This window comes from Artibeus jamaicensis, unplaced genomic scaffold (genome assembly GCF_021234435.1).
Source record: "Artibeus jamaicensis isolate MK-2021 breed Jamaican fruit bat unplaced genomic scaffold, CSHL_Jam_final contig_233, whole genome shotgun sequence".
NCBI lineage: Eukaryota > Metazoa > Chordata > Mammalia > Chiroptera > Phyllostomidae > Artibeus > Artibeus jamaicensis.
In genome coordinates this window covers 52,569,457-52,592,779 of record NW_026521486.1, presented here as the reverse complement: position 1 = coordinate 52,592,779, position 23,323 = coordinate 52,569,457, and the positions used below count along the sequence as shown (strand labels likewise).

The 23,323-nt window shown below is 43.3% G+C and overlaps 1 protein-coding gene across 1 annotated transcript; it reads right to left on the bottom strand.

Annotated features, from left to right (window-relative positions):
* Positions 1–1,219: 1,219 nt before the first annotated feature.
* Positions 1,220–21,888, bottom strand: COPZ1 (COPI coat complex subunit zeta 1). Its single transcript, XM_037159658.2, has 9 exons — positions 21,782–21,888; positions 10,961–11,029; positions 9,117–9,198; positions 8,412–8,503; positions 6,950–7,005; positions 5,082–5,159; positions 4,862–4,913; positions 3,654–3,692; positions 1,220–2,615 (listed from the first exon to the last, which is right to left on the bottom strand). Exons 1-9 carry the CDS (start codon positions 21,797–21,799, stop codon positions 2,568–2,570), a joined length of 534 nt encoding a protein of 177 aa, XP_037015553.1. The 5' UTR covers positions 21,800–21,888; the 3' UTR covers positions 1,220–2,567.
* Between the last annotated feature and the right edge of the window lie 1,435 nt (positions 21,889–23,323).

The window sequence follows — 23,323 nt, the reverse complement described above, 5'->3', positions numbered from 1 at the left end:
TAAGAACTAGATAGAACTCCATTCTCCACCTCCCAATTCTTACACTGACATGCCTCCTGCGCAGGGTCAATGCTGAGTGATGAGTAGGAAGATCAGGATGATAATGCTTGACACTGCTTTTCCTGATGCAAACAGGCAAAGACAGACACCCAGCCCTCATCTAGCCCCCCTATATCCCAATTTTCAATACAGGACTGCAGGGATGGTACATCCAAGCATATTTCTTTCTTTCTTCTTTTTATTATTTTTTAACCTGAGGGCAATCCTGAGCACAGGTGCCCCACAGTTGTTCAGCTTAATTACCAGCTTCTTACAGAAGAGCAGACAAGACTGGACTCTAGGTTCTATGTCTTGATGCTGGGAAGGCTGGCTCTTTCCTAGTTCTTTTCCTCATCCTTTCCTATCTGAGGTTCTAAATACAGTCTCACTTGCTGAATTCTGGATTTGCAGGCCTATCATATGAGCAATAGAGGTGACTGAGGAGAGAGACCCTTCAAACTGCAGTGCAGAGGCGGGCTCCCCACACTTCCCCCTCCTTAAAATCCTGCAGAGGAAGGGGAAAGAAAACCAAAGCATTCTCCTGTCACCAAGGCAACCATAATACCCCCCCCCCCCCAGCTAAATCCATCTTGTGAGCTCACCGCCCCATTAAGATGCAGGGCCAGGCTCCACGCCAGCCCAGCCACATTCATTTGTGAGAATAAAGGTGGAGGAGGGGGGAGGGAGCAGGCTCTGGAGGGATGGGGAAATGGTGAGAAGAGGTTATTTACACCACCGTCCTGACCTTCTGGAGCAGCACTGGCTCCGATAAATAACCCGCTCAGCGCCATTTCAGAGCAGGAGTGGGAGGTGCAGGAAGGGAGCAGGGTCTAGAGGAGAGCCCCCACGCAGGTGCACGTCTCCGGGTTACTAATGGCTGAAGCGGGAGCAGGCAGCTGGCTTTGGGAGTGGTGGGGGAGAACTCAGATCCCTGGGACTCCCACTGAGAAAATATCATCCCCACCCCAGCCCTGGCGCCAATTTTCAGGCAAGGGGACTGAGAGATGCCAAGGAGGCAAACAGACCCGTAAATTAGGGATGGCAGTGGTGGTGGGGGAGAATCCTGGGGAGTCTCTGAGGTAAGAGGGAAGAAATATTGTAAGATGGGGAGTGAGGGGGATGCTAGAGGAATAGGAGCAGTTGCCAAAAAGAGAGGAACAAAAACATCACACAAAGGCAATTTGGAAAAAGAAATCTTTTATTCCTCTTTGCACAGAGCAAGTATATGAAGGAGGCTATTTCTGACTCCATACATCTCTTACACAAAAATGCCCCCTCAGACATGCCCAGTTATGCACCCTACTTCGGTCATGGAGAACTGGTCATTAGTAGGTGGGGCAGAAGTTTCAGGAAGGTTTTTTGAGACATTTTTGTGGAGCGTTTTTTGGGTCAAGGGGAAAGATTAGACCCAAGAGTAGGCATTCCATCCTCCTTCTTCCTGGGGAAATCCAAATCCCGAAGGTTTTGTGAAGAAAGGCACCTCTCTCAGCAACCTAGGGAGGGGAAGAGCCTAGACCTACTACCTGGATGGAGACAAAGAAAGGATAGGGTTAAGCGGCAGAGATTATAGACCCAAGGTAAAGAAGTGAAAAGCATGTGGGGAGAGCAAAAAGACTGAGAGGGCCCAGAAGCCCAAGTCATAAATTCCACCCCCTCCCTAGCTCTAAGCCGAAACTCTTCTTCCTAAGACTAGAATGAAGTTTTAGTTCAGGGACTGGCTTTCCTCTAAGACACAGGGAGGACAAGTTGGGCAAAGATCCCACGGCTGTGAAGGTATAGTTTAGGTACCAGACCAAGAGATGGACTTTGCCACAATGACCACTTACAGACCACAGCACTTTTGAAACTATAAGCCAGAATCAGGGTAAAGAATGCAGCTGTGACTGAAATACAGAATTTTATAAGCCCTATCCAATAAAATTTAAATTACCGCTTCTTCCACTCTGTCCCCTGCCTATGAGCTGTTCCAATCTTTTTTTCCAAGGCTGAAGGACGGGGCAGTAAGAAGGGAGAAAATACTGAGGCCAGTAAGTGGGGCTGTGGCTGAGACTAGATATACCTCTCCTCACCACCACCCCTATGCATTCTATAGGAAAGAATTCTCTCCCTCCCCTTGCTGGACATATGAACTAGTGGGGTGAGGGCCCTGTAAGGGTAAAGGGAGAAAAATACTCAGCACATTCTTTCTCCTGCTTTGATCTTAAGTGTAGCTGCAGCAAAGGGCACAGAAGTTAAGAGGAAAATATTCAAGATAGGAGAAGGGAACATAATCCAGTCTAGAAAGGAAGAGGTGCTTCCCGTGCCCTGCATCCATATCTGTTGGGAGCTTTACTCCCAGAACTTCAAAAAACTGAGAAGGAATGGGAAGCACCTACAGGTCTGGGGGGACAAACACAGACAGGATGGAGATGTAAGGATCCCTTGTGATCCCCAAGATGACCCTGAGAGCATCAGTTGGGGGACTGGATGAGAAATCACAGCAGATGTGGATTTTTTCAGGGGATGAGGAGCCAGGAACAGTGGGGTCTTCACCGAAGGAGTGACCACTTGATCTGTTCTTTGGCTGACTGCAGCACCTGCAGAAACAAGGGCAACATTAAGGGGCTTGGTTGCTGAAGGGTAGGATGGGGATAAGGATTGGGATTGGGGCTTTTCCTTCCCCTACTTGCCTTCTCTGTCCTTAGAAGAATGGCAAATAGGAAATTTCCAAGGGCAGAGGAATGGAAAGAAGCTCTCTAAAGCCCTAGAGGATTGTCAGTTTGGGAAATTGCAAAAAAATTCAAATCCTTTGAGAGGATAAGGAGAGAAGAGATATGCCTGAGAGGAAAGAAAAAACTGGGGATTACTGGACATATGTTAAAAGGGATGTGTATATGTTACCACATCCAGATAGACTTTTTAAATAAAAATTTTATTTATATCTAGAGAGAGGGGAAAGAGAGAGAAAGAGTGGGAGAGAAACATCAATGTGAGAGAGAAACATCAACTGGTTGCCTCTTACAGGCCCCCAGCCAGGGACCTGGCCCAAAACCCAGAAATCAGCCGTGGCCACTAATAGAACCAGCAACCTTTCAGTCCACAGGACCGGCGCTCAGTTCAGTAAGCCACACCAGCCAAGGCCAGATTAACTGCTTAGTGAGAATTCCAAATGGGTAGAAAACAGAATCTCTCCTCCCTCCCCAGTCAGGTAGACAAATCTATTTGCAAAGTAGCGGGATGGATCTATAAAACCTGCATATTCTAGAATATGCATTTCCAGCTTAGCCCTCATTTGAATAATTAGGCAGTGTATGCGTGTGCACACCCGTGTGTGCATGCGTGCACATGCACACACATAGACCATCTGCTTAAAGCAAGCCTCTGCTGGAGAATAAATCACTGAAATGAGGCACCGGGCAGGGAGGGTCTAAAGGGTCCACACCAAGGCTGACAGCCACTGCTCACAGGAAACTGGGATGGGAGCTAGGGCGTAGCCAAATGCCCTTCCTGGCAGACCAGGAAGAAATGTCTTCAGTCTCTAGTCTCATTCAGACTTTGTGGGTTGGGATAGAATGCTATTCTAGCCTCTTTAATGACCCAGTCCATCTGGAAAGGAAGAAGGGAGAAAATTATACCTGAGACACGGTCTGCTCCGTAAGGGGAACGTCTTCACCCTATACACAGAGAAAAAAGCATTCAATGTGGGAGAAAGGTGGAAAAAGACCTGACTGAAGTTTGGAAGTAGAGAAAGAAGAGATGGTCCTTTAAACTAAAGCAAAGGACAGATACCTTCAAGCTCTCAGTCACTTTTAAGAACTAGTACAGCCACAATTATACTTGGCCAGAGGGGCTATGAACAAAAAACGGTCATTTCATCCATTCTCTATTTTAGACAGGAGGATGTAAAAGATTTATTTCATTCCAAGTAATCATCAGGTTATGTGATCCACAACTCAGGGGGACCTGATTCCCTAGTCAGAGAAGACCATCCCTGAATATCAATATCACTAGGGAAAGAATGAGGGGGATCCAGGGATAGTTTAATGGATCCCGCAAGGCCTGATGGGTAACGACAGCATGTTAATTTGAAGAAATAAACTGCTGCCAACAGCAGCCTGAGAAGGGGAAGGAGGGAGTTGGTGGGGAGGACCCTCTCTCTTGCCACACAGAGACATATGTTAGAGAAGAAGATTAAACTATGCAAATGGAGCCCACAGCAGTTAAGGGAGAAGATTTCCCATTACCCAGCATTGTCAGCCTTCACTCTTTGGAGGTCAGAACTGGGACATTCTGTGAATGGGGAGATCTGCTTTGCTCAGACATCTCTGCACCCCTACAATTTGCTGGTGGGCTCTCTCCACAGATTTGGAGCCTTCTGCGATTAACTCAGAGGCCCCTTTCTGATATTACTAGCACCAAAGAGGACTGAAATTCTAGCAGATAAGTACTTTCTGGAGAGGTAGTTTCCTCAGTTTTGTAAGACCTTAAAAGACAAGGAAAACACTACTCTGCCTCAAATGACTGTGATCCATCCCCAAAGGAAGAATAAGCCAACTTCAAGTTCCTAAAGTTTCAGGACCAGCAATATTAAAATTTCTTTTATTATATCATTGCTTCAATAAGTACATATTAAATGTGTACTCTATGCAAAGACTGTATGAGATTTTAGGTACTAGTTTAGGGGCAGAAATAACGTTCCTCTGCTTCTGTCTTTGGGACAATGAGAATTTGAAAAAGGATAAGATTGTATGTATTTTACAAATTCGAACACTTAGATACAATCAGCAAGTCTGGCTCTGGAGAGTGAGTAGATGAAGGGATATAAATGAACCCTCTTGCTTACCCTTAATGCCACCCGGTGTACCACTTGCTGGGGATCGCTTTCTAGGATCACCCTACAAAGACAAAGAAGAGATTATCAGTCACTCTCTCCTGAAAAACCAACTTACTGTGGGAAAACTCTAGCCACTCAGTCCACTTGCCTTAGGATAGGGGCAGTTACCTCCTCCCACTCCAATACACACTCTAGATTCAGAGAGGTCCAGGCAAATCAGAGAACTCACCCTCCATCTACGATTTCATCCACAGCCAGGAAAAGCCCCTCCATGTTCTCCAGCAGCGATCGCTTTTCTACATTTTTCCTGAGTCCCCAAGGGGTGGGGGGAGAAACAGTTCATGTGTGAAAGGAATCCTAGGTCATTGTCTAAGTTGGGAACCTACACTAGAGCAATAAATGTCTCCACCAACTACACAAAAAAGTAAGTAAGGTGCCCTGGCTGGTGTGGCTCAGTGGATTGAGTGCTGGCCTGTGAACCAAAGGGTCATCAGTTCGATTCCCAGTCTAGGGCACATGCCTCTGTTTCAGGCCAGGTCCCCAGTAGGGGGCATGTGAGAAGTAACCACATGTTGCGGTTTCCCTTTCTTTCTCCCTTCCCTCTCTAAAAATAAATGAATAAAATATTTTTTAAAAGTAAATAAGGTAATTAATTCCTTTTTAGTTAATCCACTCTAAACACCTTCCTACTTCTGTTTGCTGGGAAAGGATCAGGAATGTCAGGAAAGAGATTTAAAAAATGCAGTTAAAAAAAACAAAAACAAAACCCTGGCTGGTTTGGTTCAGTGGATTGAGTGCCAGCCTGCAAACCAAAGGGTAGCCAGTTCAATTCCCAGTCATGGGTGTTGCATATGCCTGGGTTGCAGGCCAGTTCTCCAGTAGAGGGCTCAGGAGAGGAATCCATACACTGATGTTTCTCTCCCTCCTTCCCCTTCTCTCTAAAAGTGAACAAATAAAATCTTAAAGAAAAAAAAAATACAGTTAAGTTCTCAGGGGTCGATTATCCAGAGCTGTTGTTTCTTTCCTACCTGCCATGATGCTGCTCATGACATTTCTCATAAGTGCCGACATCAGTAGATGGTAAAAAGGAAATAAACAGAGCTAAAACTCAACCTGGAGGTGTTAGGAGGTGGGGAGGGATTGAGTACAAAGTCCACTTACACCCGAGCTCTGACCGACAAAACTCCTAAGCTCCTCCTCCCTCCCCCTTAGGATAGGGGCAGTTACCTCTGCTCCCCCTGCTCCCCCTCCCTCACCAGCCCTGTTCAGGTCTTGAAAAGAAGCCCAACAACGGGGCTGGGAACAGTCAGACCCATTTCCCCAGCCTCAGATCTTGTGGTTGGTGCTTGTGGCCAGTCACATCCATCAGTTTGACTCTTTCACTAGATTACCCGAAACGAAGTCTATTCATTCACCTGGCTAAGAAATAAATCATCCCCTTCCTGAGGAAATCTGAGCCATTCACCCTGCTGATTTTGTGGAGCTGAGAATGTCTGCTGTTCTGCTCCGGATGGCTGGCTGTGCTGAGTTCACTAGGGAGCTGCTATGGGGGAACGAGGTTCAGAGCCCTGTATGTTTTCAGGAAAAGTATCTTATACTTTCTCTACTGCCCATCTACATGAGAAGCAGAGGACTGGTGGGGTGGTGAAAGCGGGGGAGAGGGTAAATGGCAAATTCTTCCTGTTCTACAGAAGGGAAGAGCTAGAAGTGAAAAATTGGGAGCGTTTTCTCCATTCCTAAGGTACTGATTTTTTATAGGACAGTTTCCTATGCTTGCCCCTTTCCTCTCTCTAACATAAAGAATGAAGTCCAGGAAAGCATTTTCAGGGTGCTTAGAACTCTGACAGAGGTAATGGGGAATAGAGTAGACACAAAGGTGAAGATTCTGCTACCTCCCAATCCCTTTTTTCAGAACTATTCCCGAGAGACATACTCTTCCCTCCATCCAGTCCTCCCCATCAGTATGAATTCCTTATTCCTAATAAGCCCAACTTCTCAAGGTAAATCAGCTCCCTGGAGCCTCTGCTTCCCCACAAACCCCTGGGCCTGAAATAGTGACTTTCTCTCCTAAACAGATGTCAAGAATGAACTGCTCACCTCAGCATCTGGCTCAATGAGTCAAAGAGGCAGTTCAAAACAGCCATGAGCATCAGCTGTTGGGAGACAGAAGCAGAAGGTAAAGGTTCAAGGCCATGAAAGCTGCTACCTGAAAATAACACCCTTAATTTTTTAAGCATCAAAAGACACAGGCTTTCACAAAGGACCAAAAGCATAAGGTGGAAGTGAGAACGAAACAGAAAGAGGACCCATGGCTCCTTAGAGAAATAAATTCTGCCACATGATCCCACAACTGGATGTCTCTCTTTGACCGGACTGTTCAAACAGAACTTCCCTGTCATAGTCCTCTACATGTATTTACCAACTGTATGTGCTACCTCGATGTCTTAGAGAAATCATTAACCAAGCAATAGCTGAGGTCAGAGAGTCAGTAAAAAGAGCATGGGCTTTAGAGTCAGACAGATCTGGGCTTAAATGCCAGCTGAGCCATTTTCTAGATGTGTAACCCTGGGAAAATTAGGTTGAACCACATAAAACTGCCACTTTTGTAGTTCAACAGTGGTTAAATACTAGTAATTTCATATGGCTCCTCATCCACAAAACAAGGACACCAATGCCTATAACTCACACAAGTGTTGTATGGTTTAAATGACAATGTACTTTACAAAGTACTTATAGCAATAAGAGCTCAATAAGAGTTGAGTCTCTCAAACTTTTGCTTTTGCCTCAAATTATGTGAGGGCTTATTTTTACTTATCTACTCTCCTTCCTAGAACTTGCTACCTCAGATAAATTGTTTTTCCAGTGCAGAGCACACAGGCTAGGACTACATCCAATCTTCTCAAGTATATAAGTCTCAAGTCTCAAGGACTATACCCATTCAGAACGTACGGCTGCCAACATGACCCAGAATGTTGGCTAACTGACTCAAACTCAGTCAGGTGTGGAACCTTCATAGCAGGAGCAATCACCCCCCCACCCCCAACCCTAACCATACCTCAGAAATCCATCTTAAAACACACTACCAAGGGAAGGCCATTGATGTGGTACATTACTATGCATTCAAACACATGTGGTATGCCCTGGCTAGGTAGCCCAGTTGTAGAGCATTGTCCTGGTATGTTAAGGTTGCAGGTTCAATCCCTGGTCAGGGCACATACAAGAAGTAACTGGTGAACACAAATAAGTAGAACAGCAAATCAATGTTTTTCTCTCAACCTCCCCTCCTGCCCCCAAAATCCATCAATAAATTTTCTAAAAAACCACACACATGTATGTCTCCCATATGGAGATAAATAAAGATCTGGGAAAACTTCTATTCTAGGTTGATTCATTTGTTAGGCTATTTTTGTGTGGCCAGCAGGAATCTCTGTCAACTTCATTAGCTCAGTCAGAAGCCAGAGGGATGTGGTACTCCTTAAGGCCAAAAACCACTAACTATGTCATGTCTCTGATTTAGGAAGTGGAATCAGGGACAGCAAAGAGGAGTGGGGATTCTTACCTCATTTTCATAGGAGCTGCCAATCACATAGAAATAGAGATCAATACTGCTTTTGTATACTACTGTTAGGCCTTCCAAGAGGGCAATTTCACCTGAGGGCAAAAAAAGGCAGAAACAGTGGGTGGCCTGAGACAAGTAGGACAGAAGGAGTTACCATAAACTCCTGGTATCCAGCCGTTTGGGGCTGAGATAATGTAGGTCAAATGACCCCCAAAGATTGAAGTTGAACGGCTTTTTATTTTCAGGCAGTAGCAGAAGGTAAGTATAAACTTGGAAAGTATAAATGTATCTTTTTCTCTAACCACCCTCCCCCCAACTACCCTCATTTCCCTCCTTGTATAAGACACAAGATACTAGTGGATCCTTCGGAGGTGAAAATGCAGAGCGGTCACCTTTACAGACTTCCATTTACCTGCCCTAATGGATGCGGTACAATAAGCAGAGCTGCAGTTAAATTTGTCAAGTGAGGCTCATAAATCCAGAGACTAGACAGGTAGCTAACAGCCAACCTTCCAGCACAGTATTCCCGCGTGAGGTACACTCACCTCCCCATTACATTTCTGAAGAGTTTATTATATGAGGGGAGGAGGAAAAAAAGAGAAAAGGAGGGAGAGTCATTTTATCCTTTCTCTGCAGTCCTGCTGCCACCCTCTTCCCACCACGGTTCTCCCCAACACAGAGAATAGTGAAAAGAAAATGACCTACTGTCGGTCCGATGGGTCTTGTTGAAAATGTTCTTCTCAAAGGCTTTTTGCTCCTTTACGCTGGGGTAGGTGTCGTCATAATACTGGTCAGAGGGAAAGGAGAAGGGTAGGGTCACTAAAGCTCAGAGCCCAGAATGATTAGTGACTTTTGCTCAAAACATTAAAATGCTTTACTCTGGATCTTCGATTTCTCTCTTTCAAGGCATGGGGTGAGGGAGAAATATTGACATGAAGAAGGAAGAATTATAGAGGCAGGGAATGGGCAGGAAGTAACTGAATATGAAAGTAATTTTTAAGGTTCTGGCTGCTGTGGTTCAGTGGATTGAGTGCAGGTCTGTGAACCAAAGGGTTGCTGGATCGATTCCCAGTCAGGGCACATACCTGGGTTGCAGGCCAAGTCCCCTGCAACCCGGGGCAGGGAGGGTGGGTGACAGGCAACCACATATTGATGTTTCTCTCCCTCTCTCTAAAAATAATTTAAAAATTTTTTAATTTATTTTTTAAAAATATTTTATTTATTTATCTTTAGAGGGGAAGGGAAGGAGAGATGGAGAGAAGGAGAGAAATATCAATGTATGGTTGCCTTTCATGGGTCCCCTGCTGGGAACTGGCCTGCAACCCAGACATGTGCCCTGATTGGGAATCGAACCGCAATCCTCTGGCTTGCAGGCCCGTGCTCAATCCACTGAGCTATACCAGCCAGGGCTTCTTTTTAAATAATAATAATTTTTAAGGACCCAGCTCTGAGCAACCCCACCTCATATTTCTATGACTGTAAGAGCAGAGGCCTACGATCCTATGATGAGGTTCTGCCCTGGTCTCTATTCTAGGAGAGCAATCCCGAGACCACTCTCATTGTTTCCTAGAAGCTACCCCCTGTCAAGGAGTAGTGCTACAGAACACAAAAGGCAGTAAAAGCACAGAACACTTCTTGTAGACCCTCATTCACTGAATGAAGCTGAGGAATTAAGAAAGGCTACAAAAACCTCCTCTAAAGAAGGGCAAACCCTACCTTAATGCTGTCTCAGAGCTTAGTTTTCTTTTCTGCCAACTGAAAGAAGCAGGAGGCAATCTAGCACATTGCTGAGCCCACTCCCAAGCTCTCCCCGGTAAGGGGGTGGAGAGAGAGGCTGCTAAATCGCTCTGCTCTTTAGGGGCTAATCCGTTGCAGTCAGCTGAAGACCTATGACAGGTCTGGCATTTAGTAACTGGATAACTGTTTCAAAAGGTGTCCTGCATAGTTACATCCAATTACAAGGAGGAACAGCTGGTGAATTCTAAACTAATCTCTACCTGCTGATTGATTTATGCTACACTCGCCCATAGTTAACACACAAGGGACAGAAAAAATTTCTACAGGAGGGGGAAAATATAGAGGGAGAACAGAGGGGTGTCCTTTCTCTTCTTTTTAAATCGATCCAAAGTTAGAAACATCACACTGAGAAAGCCAGTAGGAACAAGTTTGGTAGTAACTGCAGGCCTAGGGCTGTAACCCTGGAACTACGAGAAATTTCCCTAGAAAAACCCAAACAGGTAACAAGGTAGAAGGGAAAGGGACAGGAGTGATGGGCATAACCAGGCTGGATCTCAAATCTAGATCCCAAGTTCTTCTCTGTTCTAATGCTGGTAACAAAGGAGGTCAAAGTCTGAGGACAGCAAGTAGAGAAGCAGGGAAACTAAGAGACAGAAGCAGTTTAGGTTTAATCTGGAGTAGGCATGGACAAGATGGAAGAATTCTTATCATTACAGTATCAAGGAATATGAGTTAATAGGACCAGTCCCAAGATTCAAATCTCAGAGTAAGTCTTTGTCTTACTTCTAAACTAGTTTGAAAGGGAATCTCACCTTGGCAAAAAGTCGATCTCCATCATTGTCCAGAATCAGGATGGCTTTGACAGTATACAGGGAAGGTTCCTGAAGAGATATGAACACACTTTCAGTCCTGAAGCCTCCTGCCACCACTGGCAAACTAGATACTTTCTCCTAGTCTCACTGAGGTGCCTCTGTGTATCCCCTATCCCAACATGGTTAGATACTGACATTTCCTACTGAGAATGGCCAAATAGTGAATGAAGTGAATTGAAGGAGGGGCGTTTTAACAAAGGATTCCAAAGCAGCATCAGACAGTTTCTCTGGGCCAGACCCACAGAGTGCTTAACCAAGGTAGGTCATGCTTTTATTTCCAAATTATTCTCCCTCACTGGTCTCCCATGCACAAGTGAGTATGGAATATGACCAGATTAATTAATAGCCACTGCACAAGGCTACTTGAAAACAGGGCTGAATGCCCTAATGTACTTGGAAGTTTCTGCAGTCCCAATGCAGTTGCAATGCAGAGGCATGAAGCAAACCTTCCCTAAACCACCCATAAACACAGAGGGAAATGTCAGTGTGTGTGTGTGCGTGTACACACATACCAGTTCTCAATGGAGCCCAGTGAGACACCTATCTCCCAAAACTTCCCCTATGATCCCAATTCCTCTGCTATACCCCAACTACCACCACTTAACTTGCCAGAACAAAAACCAATCTAAATTTTGGTGAAGCTAAGAAGCAGTGAGAAGAGGATCCATCTAAGAAACACTCTGAGGCCTGGAGATAAAGAGGGGATGACGGGGGTGTTGTTTCTTCACTACCAAGAATCAAACTTTGAGAACACTGACTCTCATAAAGGAATCACAGTTTCTGCCTTGTTACACACAAACTCAAACAACTAAAAAGTACTATCACTTTGCAAAAAGCTCCTCTACTCCTTCAACTTCTATGGGACCAGCTAACCAGGAGAAGAAGGAAGGGGAGGCAGTGGTATATGTATAGGTGTTTGCAGGCTCACACTGACTTTCTAATCAATATTACTTACCCACTGATATCTCTTCCCTGTGCTACAAGGACAAGGCTGTTGCTTTGCTACCCCCCTTTCCTGGCTTAGGAAACCCACAGTCCTCACAGGAGCTGAATATACTCTCCAAGCCTATGTTTAATAAATACCCAAGAGTGAAGAGAAAAGAATCATTCCCAAGGATCCAGAAACTTCAGTGTCTATGAAAGTAAATTGTCCCATGAGGCTCCATAAGGTTTATGGTTCCATATAAAGAACCAATCCTAGCTCAGGGAGTTAAAAATGAGAGTAGAGGAAACCCAGTCTTTGGACAACAAGGTGAAGAATGTAAGCTTTCCTCACTTAAATTCTTAAGGAGAGTAATTTTTACATTTTGTTCATTGATTTATCCCAAATGTCCAGAGCAATGCCTAACCATACTAAACTCTCTATTTGTTGAATGATTATGAGACTACAGTTTCAGAATAAAGTAAAAATGTTTTGATATAGTATATACCTAGGAGACCCTCTTATAATTAGACTTCCACATATAGGTAGATTATCTAGTATGGCCACTTTGGGTGACATTACTTACTACCAACTTATCTCTCCTCTGATAAACACTCCTTAGAGATGTCCACTCTATATATTACTCTCTGGAATAAACAAGGCATGACCAATTCTTCTCTCAAAGAACTCTATGTCTAGCAGACAGAAGTCTCTACATTCTTGCCTACTAGGTCACAAATAAAAGCAGTTTTCCTAACTCCTAAATCCCCACAGAAAGATCTTCCCATAAAGTAGGTTGGGAAAGATCTTCCCATAAAGTAAGTGACATGGATCCTCAATTCCCCAAAAGAGAGAACACAATGGGAAAGAGTTTCCTAAACAGAGAAAAAAAAGTCCACAGGGAAGAAGATACAGAATATTTCCCCCCCACAATCTTTTCCCTGGAAACCTTTGACTCTGTTCCTCTATCCACATTCACAGCAAACTTAGAGAGCTACCTCACAGTTTAAACTGGGCATTGAGCTGGCATAGGTAACTAGTTCTTACAGTCACAGAGTCTGGCATACCTAGAAAGAATGGGATCCCAAAGAAAAGCCACTCCAGCTACATGCCAATTAGGAGAGTCAAACAATGTGTCCTTTGTGGCCAACAATGTGTGAGTGCCTAAAACAGGTGGCAAAAAAGAGAAACAGATTTCTGAGTTCTGTTCCTGGCTCTTTTCACTAGCTTTTTAGATGTTATTAAGAAAACTTCCAAAATAAAAAATATTGGATTTTCCTGGAAAGGGTAAAAGACAGGCAAAGGAAGGCAAGGAGATGTTTTATTATGGCTCTGAAAGGGGTAAGAAGGCACTAGACAAAAGGCTGGTCATTTCAAATTCCAAAAGAATAACTACATTAAATAAAGCTGAGAATTTAGGCAAGAGCTTGAATGCTGTTTTAATTCTCTATTCTGCTACAAGTGGAGCCAGCAGCTTCTCTTTTACTTCTCCTGCCACCTCCTGAGTGCAGCTGGTTTTACTTCAGCCTGGGGCCTTTACTTCTCAGGAGTGGGGAGGGTCAGGAATTCCTCTGACCATAAAACCAGCCAGTTTAAAGGCCCCAGAAGCCATTACTGATAATGTAATTTCATTTTTAAGTTTTTGCAAAGGGCAAGTTTATAAATAACTCCCAGCTATTGAGAAATGGGCTTCTTGGACAATGGACTAGACTTGACCTGCAAACACATTAAAATGCTGGTTATTGAGAAAGACCCTACAAGTTTAGGGATGTGTTCAAGGGATTTAAAAGGTCTACTCTTCCCTCCCATTCCCGAATGGGTAGTTGCTAGAAAGCTTTCGAGACAAAGTTCTGTGATGCACTGACTTTCAGAGAGCCACAGCCTGAGTGTATAACAGAACTTCACCTCAAATGCTAATGGTGCCTGGAAATTATGTGTAGGCAGATTAGTTTGTGGGAGGTCAGGTGGCTCAGATAGATTTTCACGTACATTTTTATTATCAAGAAAAACCAAGACTGAACTCCTAAAGAAAGCTGAAACAACACTGAACAAGCAAACAGTCTGCTGCAAAGAAGTCTTGATCTCAACCAGGAGATTCTGAAGCCTGGTGAAAAAACAAAACAAAACCACTTCCCAGTGTGCCCTCCACCAGCAGAGGACTAGAGGGAAAGAGCCATTCCTAGTGCTGCCCCCTGTGGGCCTTCAGATGACCTGCAGCTTCCTAAGGATTACAGTCACTAGCCAAACTATTAAAAAGGCAACTAGCAGCTCTGGATAAAAGCTCTCTATGCATGTCTTGTAAGCCAAATTAGAAGAGATGGGCTCTGAAAAAGCACTAAATTAAGCGTGTTCACAGTGTATAAGTATGTAGTAAGAGAACACTTTGGGATAAGATGATGATATGCCATCAGAAGAGGACTGAAGGAGTGTTTGGTGCAGGTAGACAGGATATTTGGGGGCTGTGACTAATAACTTCATTTGATTCATTTGGAGAGTGACCAACAAGACTTTGTGAAGTAGGGGATGCCATCCATGGAGCTGAGAGGGCACAAGTAAGAATCTGGTTGAGATTCCTAGAAAGTTTATTTCCCACTGAAAAATCTTTATGGTCATGCCAAAGAGGTAGTACCATGGCTTGGCAATAGACTTGATCAACAAGAAACAAGAGGCTCTTCCCTCAACCTTATCTATAAAATAAAGCCCAGACAGTAAAAACTAGAAAGAGAAATTACTAGATATTAATCCCTGCTCCACAAGACCTAGGCAGGTATATGCTCTCTCATTCTGTGCCAACTTCTTAAAAATGAAAAGCTCATTTGGGGTTGAGGGCCCCAATTTGCCAGCCACAAGCCTAGGGGCTTCAGATTAGGTTTACCTAATACAGAAAAGAATTAGGTAAACACTTTTGACGGGGAAAGCTGTTTTCACATGCTATCCAGGGGCTTTCTTAGATTCAAGCAGCACAGCTCAGGAAAGAACAGGAGCCACAGGTGCCACTGAACTGGATGACATGAGACCAAATATTGGTTATACAGAGGAAACCAAACACATTTTGGCAAGGAAGAACTGAGAGCAGAAGAGATACCTAGAAATAATCTTTCTTTCTGACATAGATACAAAACATGAATACACAAACACCAAGAATTCTGACACTACGGGAGAAAATGTCTCTAACTCCTAAAAAATCCTTGTGTTATAGTCTGGATCAGTCATTACCTCAAGTTCTTTCTCTAGGACTAAGCTTCGTCGCTGGAGAAATGAAAGGCCTGAGCTAGATCAGTTATGTTAGTATCTTTTTTGAAGTACAGCAGACCCCTTTGAAAGCTTATGAAATTTATGGACCTTGTTATCAGAAAAATACACATTCACAAATTGTTATGATTTGAAGAAGTTTATCGACCTAGGTTTAGAATTAAATGACATTCTTTCTGAAGATAATAAGATGGTATGGGGAGGAAATGAAAAAGGAGAAATGAGTGATACTTTTGTAAATCACCCCTTTTCTCTGCCTGGCACCAAGTAATGGCCTCAATAAATGTGTGTGTGCATGTGTGTGTGTAGCTTTCATAAATTAATAACTATGACTGAGAAAACTAACACAGCCACCAGGGGGAGAAAAGGTCAGCACCACACCCCGCCAGCTTTCAATGACTAAATTTGGTGGCTGTGAGATAGGACAAAGATAACCAAGCCCCTGGCTCTTCAGGAATGCAAAGTCTCAGGTCCTTTATTAAAATTCAGAAAGCCAGTTTGCTAAAGAATTTTATGTCCAAAGGTCACAGAGCCCCTAATTCTTCAACTATTATAGAAGTAAAACAATTACAGAAATGTGGGACAAAGCAAGCAGCACTTATTGGGAAGAGAAATTAACTGAACAAGCAGAAATCCAAGTACTCTCCACCTGAGGCTTGGGAACAACATTAGAACATTCTGCCTTCCCAGTCTGGTAATTCAGGAGCCCTCATTTAAATATCACTCAGCAAAGGGAAAAATCAAATGGGGACAGATCAATTTCTGATGAGTCCTTGGTCATGATCTGTATCCCAATTTACTCCCAACTCCCCTCTCCCCCCACATCTGCTCCTGAAAACAAAAAGCTAGTCTTTAAAAGACTGAATTGATAGCCTCTGTGTTCATCTTTCAATCTATTTGCTCCCCAAATTCACCTTTGAGGAAGAATTGCTAGCCTCTCTCCTAGTTTCAGTCTCCCTCTAAAAACTACACAAATAAGAGAAAAGAAGGGAAAAAATCAGTAGACAAGCCAACTAGCTGTGAGTGGAGATTATTTGCCTCAATAGTGGGAAAATCAAAAAGCCAAATAAAAAAGCTTCATCTGCAGCATTTAAGACTCGGGTTATACAACAGTTAAGATTTCCTGAAGAGATGGGTGGTCAAATACCAGAAGAGATGACACAGGCTAGGAAATCTAAAGACAGAACTCTCATTATCTACCTCGGAGAAAGCCTACTCAGTGCAGAATCAGGAGATGCAGAATGTGTGTGGGCCCTTGAGAGTAGGGACATCTTAAAATGTTCAGGGACTTAACCTCCCAAACCATCTTCATTGGCTGCCTGTGGGCACTGTGCCTACATCTTCCAAATTATTCTGGCATAAATGGATAGTTAGCCACTGATTCTTTATTTTTGTTCTACCCCTTACTTGCTTTCTTAGTTCCCTTTCCATAACTAGTTTGTTTGTCAATATCCTACTAATCAAGTTGTATCAATGGAGTAAAGAACAGTAGCAAATATCTAGATGAAAAAGACCCTAAATCTGTCACTGTGCTCCCTCGAGCATTTGGATATTGCATTCATCCTCTACCTCCCAGGGAAGACCTGGCTTCTCAAAGGTTTGGTTTTCTTCATGTAGAGGCTCCTCCTCCTCTTTTGACCATGTGACAGCTCCCTTAGACCTTTGATATAATTTATACCTTGCCAGGGACCAACTCTTTCCCACCACTGTGAAGGAGAGGGAAAAAATATATATAAATACGTCGGAAATCTATACCGAGGTCTTCTTGGAGGGCAAGACATGGGGAGAGTTAGAAGCAGCGTCAATTGCTCTTTAGGGGTTTTAGTTCAAGCCAAGGTCTGCTTCCAGCAATCAACCATTAAAACAAGCTGGCCAGAGTAGCAGCACAGTTTATTCTGATCATTTAATTTGAAGTGTCAATAAATTAAACTTCAATCAATTAAACTAGGTGTGCAATAACCCAGATGGACACCCCGACACCAACATAATCACAATAAAAATTTTTATGGCTGCCAAGGACCTCACCGGGGGCAGCGCTGGCACTGCTAGCGCCCTAGCTGAGAAATATATCTCCACAGTGCAGGAACGAGGAGATTGCTTCTCCTAACGAAATGGAGGGGCCAGGCACCAGCAAGGACGCAGCTGGGAGAGGGGCACAAGGGACTGCCAGGAATGAGATGGGAGTGCTTTTGGGGCTTAATGTAATTGATACCTTTGCCCAGAGCAGGAGGAGGGGGCATTTAGGCCAAGTACCTCTACTGTTAGTGCCAAAGGAATTTAACAAAAGCCCCATTAAGATAATTCAGTAAGCTAAAGCCTCAGAACAGTTATCAACCTTTAAGAGAGTCATTGACGTAATCTGCAGTTTCCTCCTCTCTCTCTATATGCATACTCTTGTGCACTTTAGATGCTCTGATGTTTGAATGAGGCTTAGTTACAGTTTTGTTTTTTTTTTTGGATAAAAATGTTATGAAAAGGAGAGAGAGGATACAAATAAGAAGTATGGTCCATAAAGCACTGAAAAAACACTCTGAAAGTGAATCCAGAGATTAGTAAACATGAAATCTATTCGGGAATTTAAGGATCTGGACTGCTAAAGTAATTCAGCTTTGGAAAAAAAGGTAAACCAAGGGAGGAGGGGGATAAGCCATTATCTTTAAGATTCCACAGGTTGTTGTCTTGGCCAGGTATCTCAGTTGGTTGCAGCATCATCCCAATAAACCACAGTTGCAGGTTCAATCTCTAGTCAAGACACATACAAGAAGCAACCAATGAATGCATAAATAAATGGAACAAACCAATGATGTTTTTCTCTCTCTCTAAAAAATCAATTACCTGGATGGTATAGCTCAGTGGATTGAGCGTGGGCCTGCGAACCAGACAATCTCGGTTCGATTCCCAGTCAGGGCACATGTCTGGGTTGCAGGCCGGTTCCTTGCAGGCCAGTCCCCAGCAGGGGATGCACGAAGGCAACCATACATTGATGTTTCTCTCCCTCTCTCCTTCCCTTCCCCTCTAAAGATAAACAAATAAAATCTTTTTAAAAAATTAAAAAAAAAATCAATTAGCCCTGGCCCACGTGGCTCAGCGCTTGGAGTGTTGTCTCATAACCAAAAGGCTGTGGGTTCAATTCCCAGTCAGGGCACCTGCCTGGGTTGCAGGTTCATCCCCAGTCCAGGCATGCATGATCCCTGGTCTGGGTGAGTGCAAAGGCTGCCAATCAATGCTTCTCTTGCATCAATGCTTCTCTTGCATCAATGCTTCTCTCTCCCTTCCTCTCTGTCTCCAAAAAAGCAAATAAAAATGTCCTTGGATGAGGATTAAAAAAAAAAGTAAAAGCAATTTAAAAAAGATGAATGGAGAATGGTGACCTGCAGATCTCCCTCTCCATTCACAAGGAAGGTATATTCAGCAGAAAACAGCAAGAGAGAGGAAGCTAAGTCTGAAGATGCGTGCTGGGAGCATCTTAAACATATTAAGTACTGGAAACAGAAGGAATCCCTTTCCTTAGACACTACAAAAAGACCTGAGAAAATTTAGACACATGTGGTTGAGGGCTAGACTACTTAATTTAAGAAAGAAATGTGACCAACTGTAAAATCCTTAAATGAAGGGAACCTACTGATATTTAGATATACCCATAATAAGATCAAATTCCAACTGATGATTCTTTTTTTTTTTTTTAAGGAATGGATTTTTCAAAAGATATTATTTATCTTTAGAGGGTAAGGGAAACAGAGAGGGAGAGAAGTATCAATGTATGGTTGTCTCTCTTGAGCCCCCTGCTGGGAACTGGCCTGCAACCCAGGCATGTGCTCTGACTGGGAATTGAACTGCGGTTGTTTGGTTCGCAGGCCAGTGCTTAACCCACTGAGCTACACCAGCCAGCTCTGATGGTTCTTCTTGAGCTCCTCTAGTTTACCCTGCCATTCTTCTCAATGTTCTATGTCTATGCACCTTGTAGACATGAGAATTGAATATGCTTTGCTCAGATTTCCCCAGGGATCCAGCCAAATCAGGTAATAAAACTGTGAGAGGAGAAAGCCTAAAGGAACTTTAGCATTGTCTCCCTTTCTAAGGAGTGGCTTGTTAAATTCCATCCAGTTACAGTTAACTCTTTAGTTCAATAGAGAGCTAAAGTAAGCTCCAAGGATTCTTCACATTTTTCATAATGAAGATGGTGACCCAAGAATCCAGAGATGCTGCTGAAGACAAAACAAGGTGAAGAGAGTAAAAGCAGTGAGGAAGGGTGATTCTGAATTGGAGCTAAATTTTGTAAGCCAGTATGTGAAGGTAGTGAGAATGAAAAACCTATGAATTATTACTTAATTCTGAACTAGCGTTCTTCATCTGAACCACTGAATGTTGAAAATTTTTTTATGGGACTGTTTTCTCACTTTTCCAAAAGATGGTACAAAACCAGTGCCATTGTGGATACTGGGAAGTTGGTTCATTACATAATGAATACCTTAGGTCATTAGGGATTCATTTTTCTCCTGAACTCCAGCTGAGAAAGGCTAAAATTGTGAGAAAGGTATATAAATTCTTAATTGGGAGCCTAAAATATATTGAAATTGTAAAGAGAAAAATAAAAGTTAGAAAGAGCTGACACAGATGAGACAAATGAGAATACTACTTTAATATCGTGAGAACTCTGGAGATCAGCACAAGAATTGATAACTGTTGGTACTTTGTCTTCAGTAGAAACTTTATACAACTGATGGTCAAAGTACAATTTTGTATACTGAAGAGGCGGAAGGTGATAATGAGGTAATATGTGAATTAGTCGGGGATTAGAAATAAAAATCTAATCTGATGTTGACAATGTACTTTCTCGAGCAAGTCCTTTTCCCTATACCTTAGTTTCCCCTAACCCCACCACACAGATTCATCATGATGTAGAATCAGTACAGTTCTTATAGCAAAGTTCAGGAGTGAAGTACCTGACCAGGTTAGCAGGGATCTGTGAATGTGGCATCTTAGGTACAGATTAAAATGGATGTAAGAGAGAAGGGGGTTGAAACACACTTCACTGAGGAAGCAGAGACAGGTAACTGAGGTAAGAGAAAATGTGAGACAGACTTTACATATAAGCCCCTCAACTCACCACATACACAGATTCCCAAAGTATCATCTCCCTCAGTCCTTTACCTGTAAACAGGCTCCCTTCTATAAACAAATATAGGGAAATCTAGATATTTCTAAAAACTTCCAGCCCTGGCTGGTGTAGCTCAGTGGATTGAGCGTGGGCCTGCGAACCAGACAATAGCAGTTCGATTCCCAGTCAGGGCACATGCCTGGGTTGCAGACCAGTTCCCTGCAGGCCAATTCCCAGCAGGGGACACATGAAAGGCAACCATACATTGATGTTCTCTCCCTTTCTCCTTCCCTTCCCTTATAAAGATAAATAAATTAAAAAAATTAAAAAAAAAAAAAACTTCCGAAGAAACCAATCCCCTAGAACTTATTCCAATCTGTTAACTGGTTAATATTATTTAACTGCTTGAGGCAGAAAATACCTCATTAAAAACTACTCAAATGTTATTTTTAAAAAAACTACTCAAATTTTAAGCTTTCTACCTGCACTTGACCACCCCATATGATGAAAAGGAACTATCTCTACCTTCGCTATTTTGAAAAAAAGCAAACGGAAACCTGTTATTCTCTTTTACTGGATGAGGGTTTGAATGCATACATGTATTAGAGCTGAAAGAAAGAAAAAGACAAGAAAGAGGCCCAGAGAGCAATTTTTAAGGAAGGAGCTGGGAACTAAATTCCTACACACAATCTGTTAACATCTCCAAATTGCAAAACAGGTGAAGCACTTTTGAGGGAAATTCTCTGGTCCGTTTTTTTAAAAAGGGGTAAAAATGCTTCATTTGTTTGAACAAGCGAAAAAGATCATCTGGGCAAGGAAGCTAATACACCACTTTTACCACCAAAATTCTCATATAAGCAGGAGAGAGTTAGATCCTATGAGAATTCCTGAAGTTTAAGTGGGCATAATAAGGAGTCTAGAAAAATATTTCACAATCCATGCTAACTCTACCAGGTATTCCAGAACTTTGATGGAATAATTCTTTATCATGACATATGTATATAAAATGGATTAACAAGAAACTAAAGTAAAAAGAAAAAGTTTTTGAAGGAATGTGGCAATTATTAGCGGGGAGTCAAATTGTGACAACCAACAGTAGAAGCCTGCAACACCTGCAACCTACTGCTAAAATCTGGGGCGAACTTGGAGGTTTGGGGAAATTCAAATCAGGATATCATCTACAGTGCTTAGAATTGAGAGAACCTGAAAGACCCCAAGTCAGTATGCTTATGATCCTTTGCGTCCTAAGGACTCCATGTGCTGCTCCCTTCAACTTCCCACCCACTCTGCCCTCTCCCCGGCAGAGCTTCCTACTCTAAACCGAGGCTTTAGCTCTTGCTCTAGGCCACACGCTTATTACAGGGGCCAGTCAAACCCTCAGTCAGCGAGGATTTCCTGGAATTCCCCTTTCTACCCAGGCCCAGTCAGGCTCAACCCCGACTCCCAGCCCCTCCGGAGATCACAGCATCTTAGCTGCCCCGGCTCCTACCAAAATCAGCGCCTCCATCTTGCCCAGCAGTTGGTGCCGACGTGGAGCCGCAAAAAAACAACGCCGCCGCTGATTGGTCCTACGTCCTCATTAGACCCCGCTGGGGATGGTGATTATTGGACTACCGGATGCTAGCTATTGATGTATTGACCAATCGATGTACTAGTTTGCTTAGCCGGAAGCAAAGTGTCCAGCCACAAGGCGCAGGTATTTGATTGTCAGTTGAAACACTCAATAAAATGGCAAAACCTCTCACTGAATGGGGAGGGAGGGTCCGTGGGAGGAGGCTGTTTCCATGGGGAACAGAGGAAGCGAATATTAATTTTCAATTGGCAGGTGGAGAACACGTGATGTCATCCGCCTGATTTAACTGCTTTAATACGCTTTCCCTTTTGGAGGCGCTATATCTCTTTAGCCCTTAAGATTATCGACTCCTGCCGGAATCCTACCCCAACGCCTATTCCAAGAGCTATCATTGGGCCCCTGTTATCCACGATTGCTTTGGCAAACACTGCTACCTCTTCCCTCAGACTCGCTCAGATCACCCCAGCATCCTTGCAGAAAGTCTGCTCCACCACAGAATAAAAAAAAATCAAAGGACGACGAAAGTGTTAACTAGATAAACCGAAGTCACCAGGAAGTTAATGGCTACAGTAATAATCTACACAAAGGAAAGTGCCAGACTGTGTTGGACTTAGGTAAGGACCCAGTAAGTTTGTAAAAGCACATTTTCTTTTATTAGAGTTTTGGAGACCAGAGAGGAGAGAGGAGAAGAGACGAAGGGGTAAAGCGTCCAGGATAAGGAAGAATATAGGGAGCAGAGTCTGCAGTTCTCCATTAAGGACAAACGGTTGCAAAATGAGAAAAGAGAAAGAGAAGTTTACTGAATTCAGGGATTTCACAATAGGGAAGAGGGGTTTTTTTTGTTTTGTTTTTTTAAGATTTTATTTATTTATCTTTAGAGGGGAAGGGAAGGAGAGATGGAGAGAAGGAGAGAAATATCAATGTATGGTTGCCTCTCATGAGTCCCTTGCTGGGAACTGGCCTGCAACCCAGGCATGTGCCCTGACTGGGAATTGAACCGCGATCATGTGGTTTGCAGGCCCACGGTCAATCCACTGAGCTACCAGCCACGGCTAGGGAAGAGTTTTGATGAAGTTCAGTTTTCCCCTAGTCTTCTGTTCCTTGGCCTCTGACCCAGCCGCCTCAGGTTAAGAATACCTTCTATTGCCTTATATTATCCCCAAAGCTATCCCCACCCCACCCCTCAACTCCCACACACTGTTGTCTTTAGGAGCTCTCTAAGAAGAGCATCCAAACTACCTAGGAGTCTTTCTAATAATATCAGAGTAGAGTCAGAGGGCCTAAGAGAAAAGTACAGAACAACACAAAACAAACTCCAGCGCTAACAGCTAGGAAGGAGGGTATTTGATTTTCTGGTAAAATCCCAGTGACAAGCTTAATATCTGGAAGAAGCAAGGGCTTAGCCTTTATCTATTCCAATTAGGGAGTTATTCAACCATTTAGCATTGTGCTAACACT

Coding starts and splice junctions, on each gene's coding strand:
- COPZ1 (XM_037159658.2), bottom strand. Junction 9,199..10,960: donor GAGATCGACTTTTTGCCAAG/GTGAGATTCCCT, acceptor CCCTCTGACCAG/TATTATGACGACACCTACCC. Junction 8,504..9,116: donor CAAGACCCATCGGACCGACA/GTAGGTCATTTT, acceptor TTTTGCCCTCAG/GTGAAATTGCCCTCTTGGAA.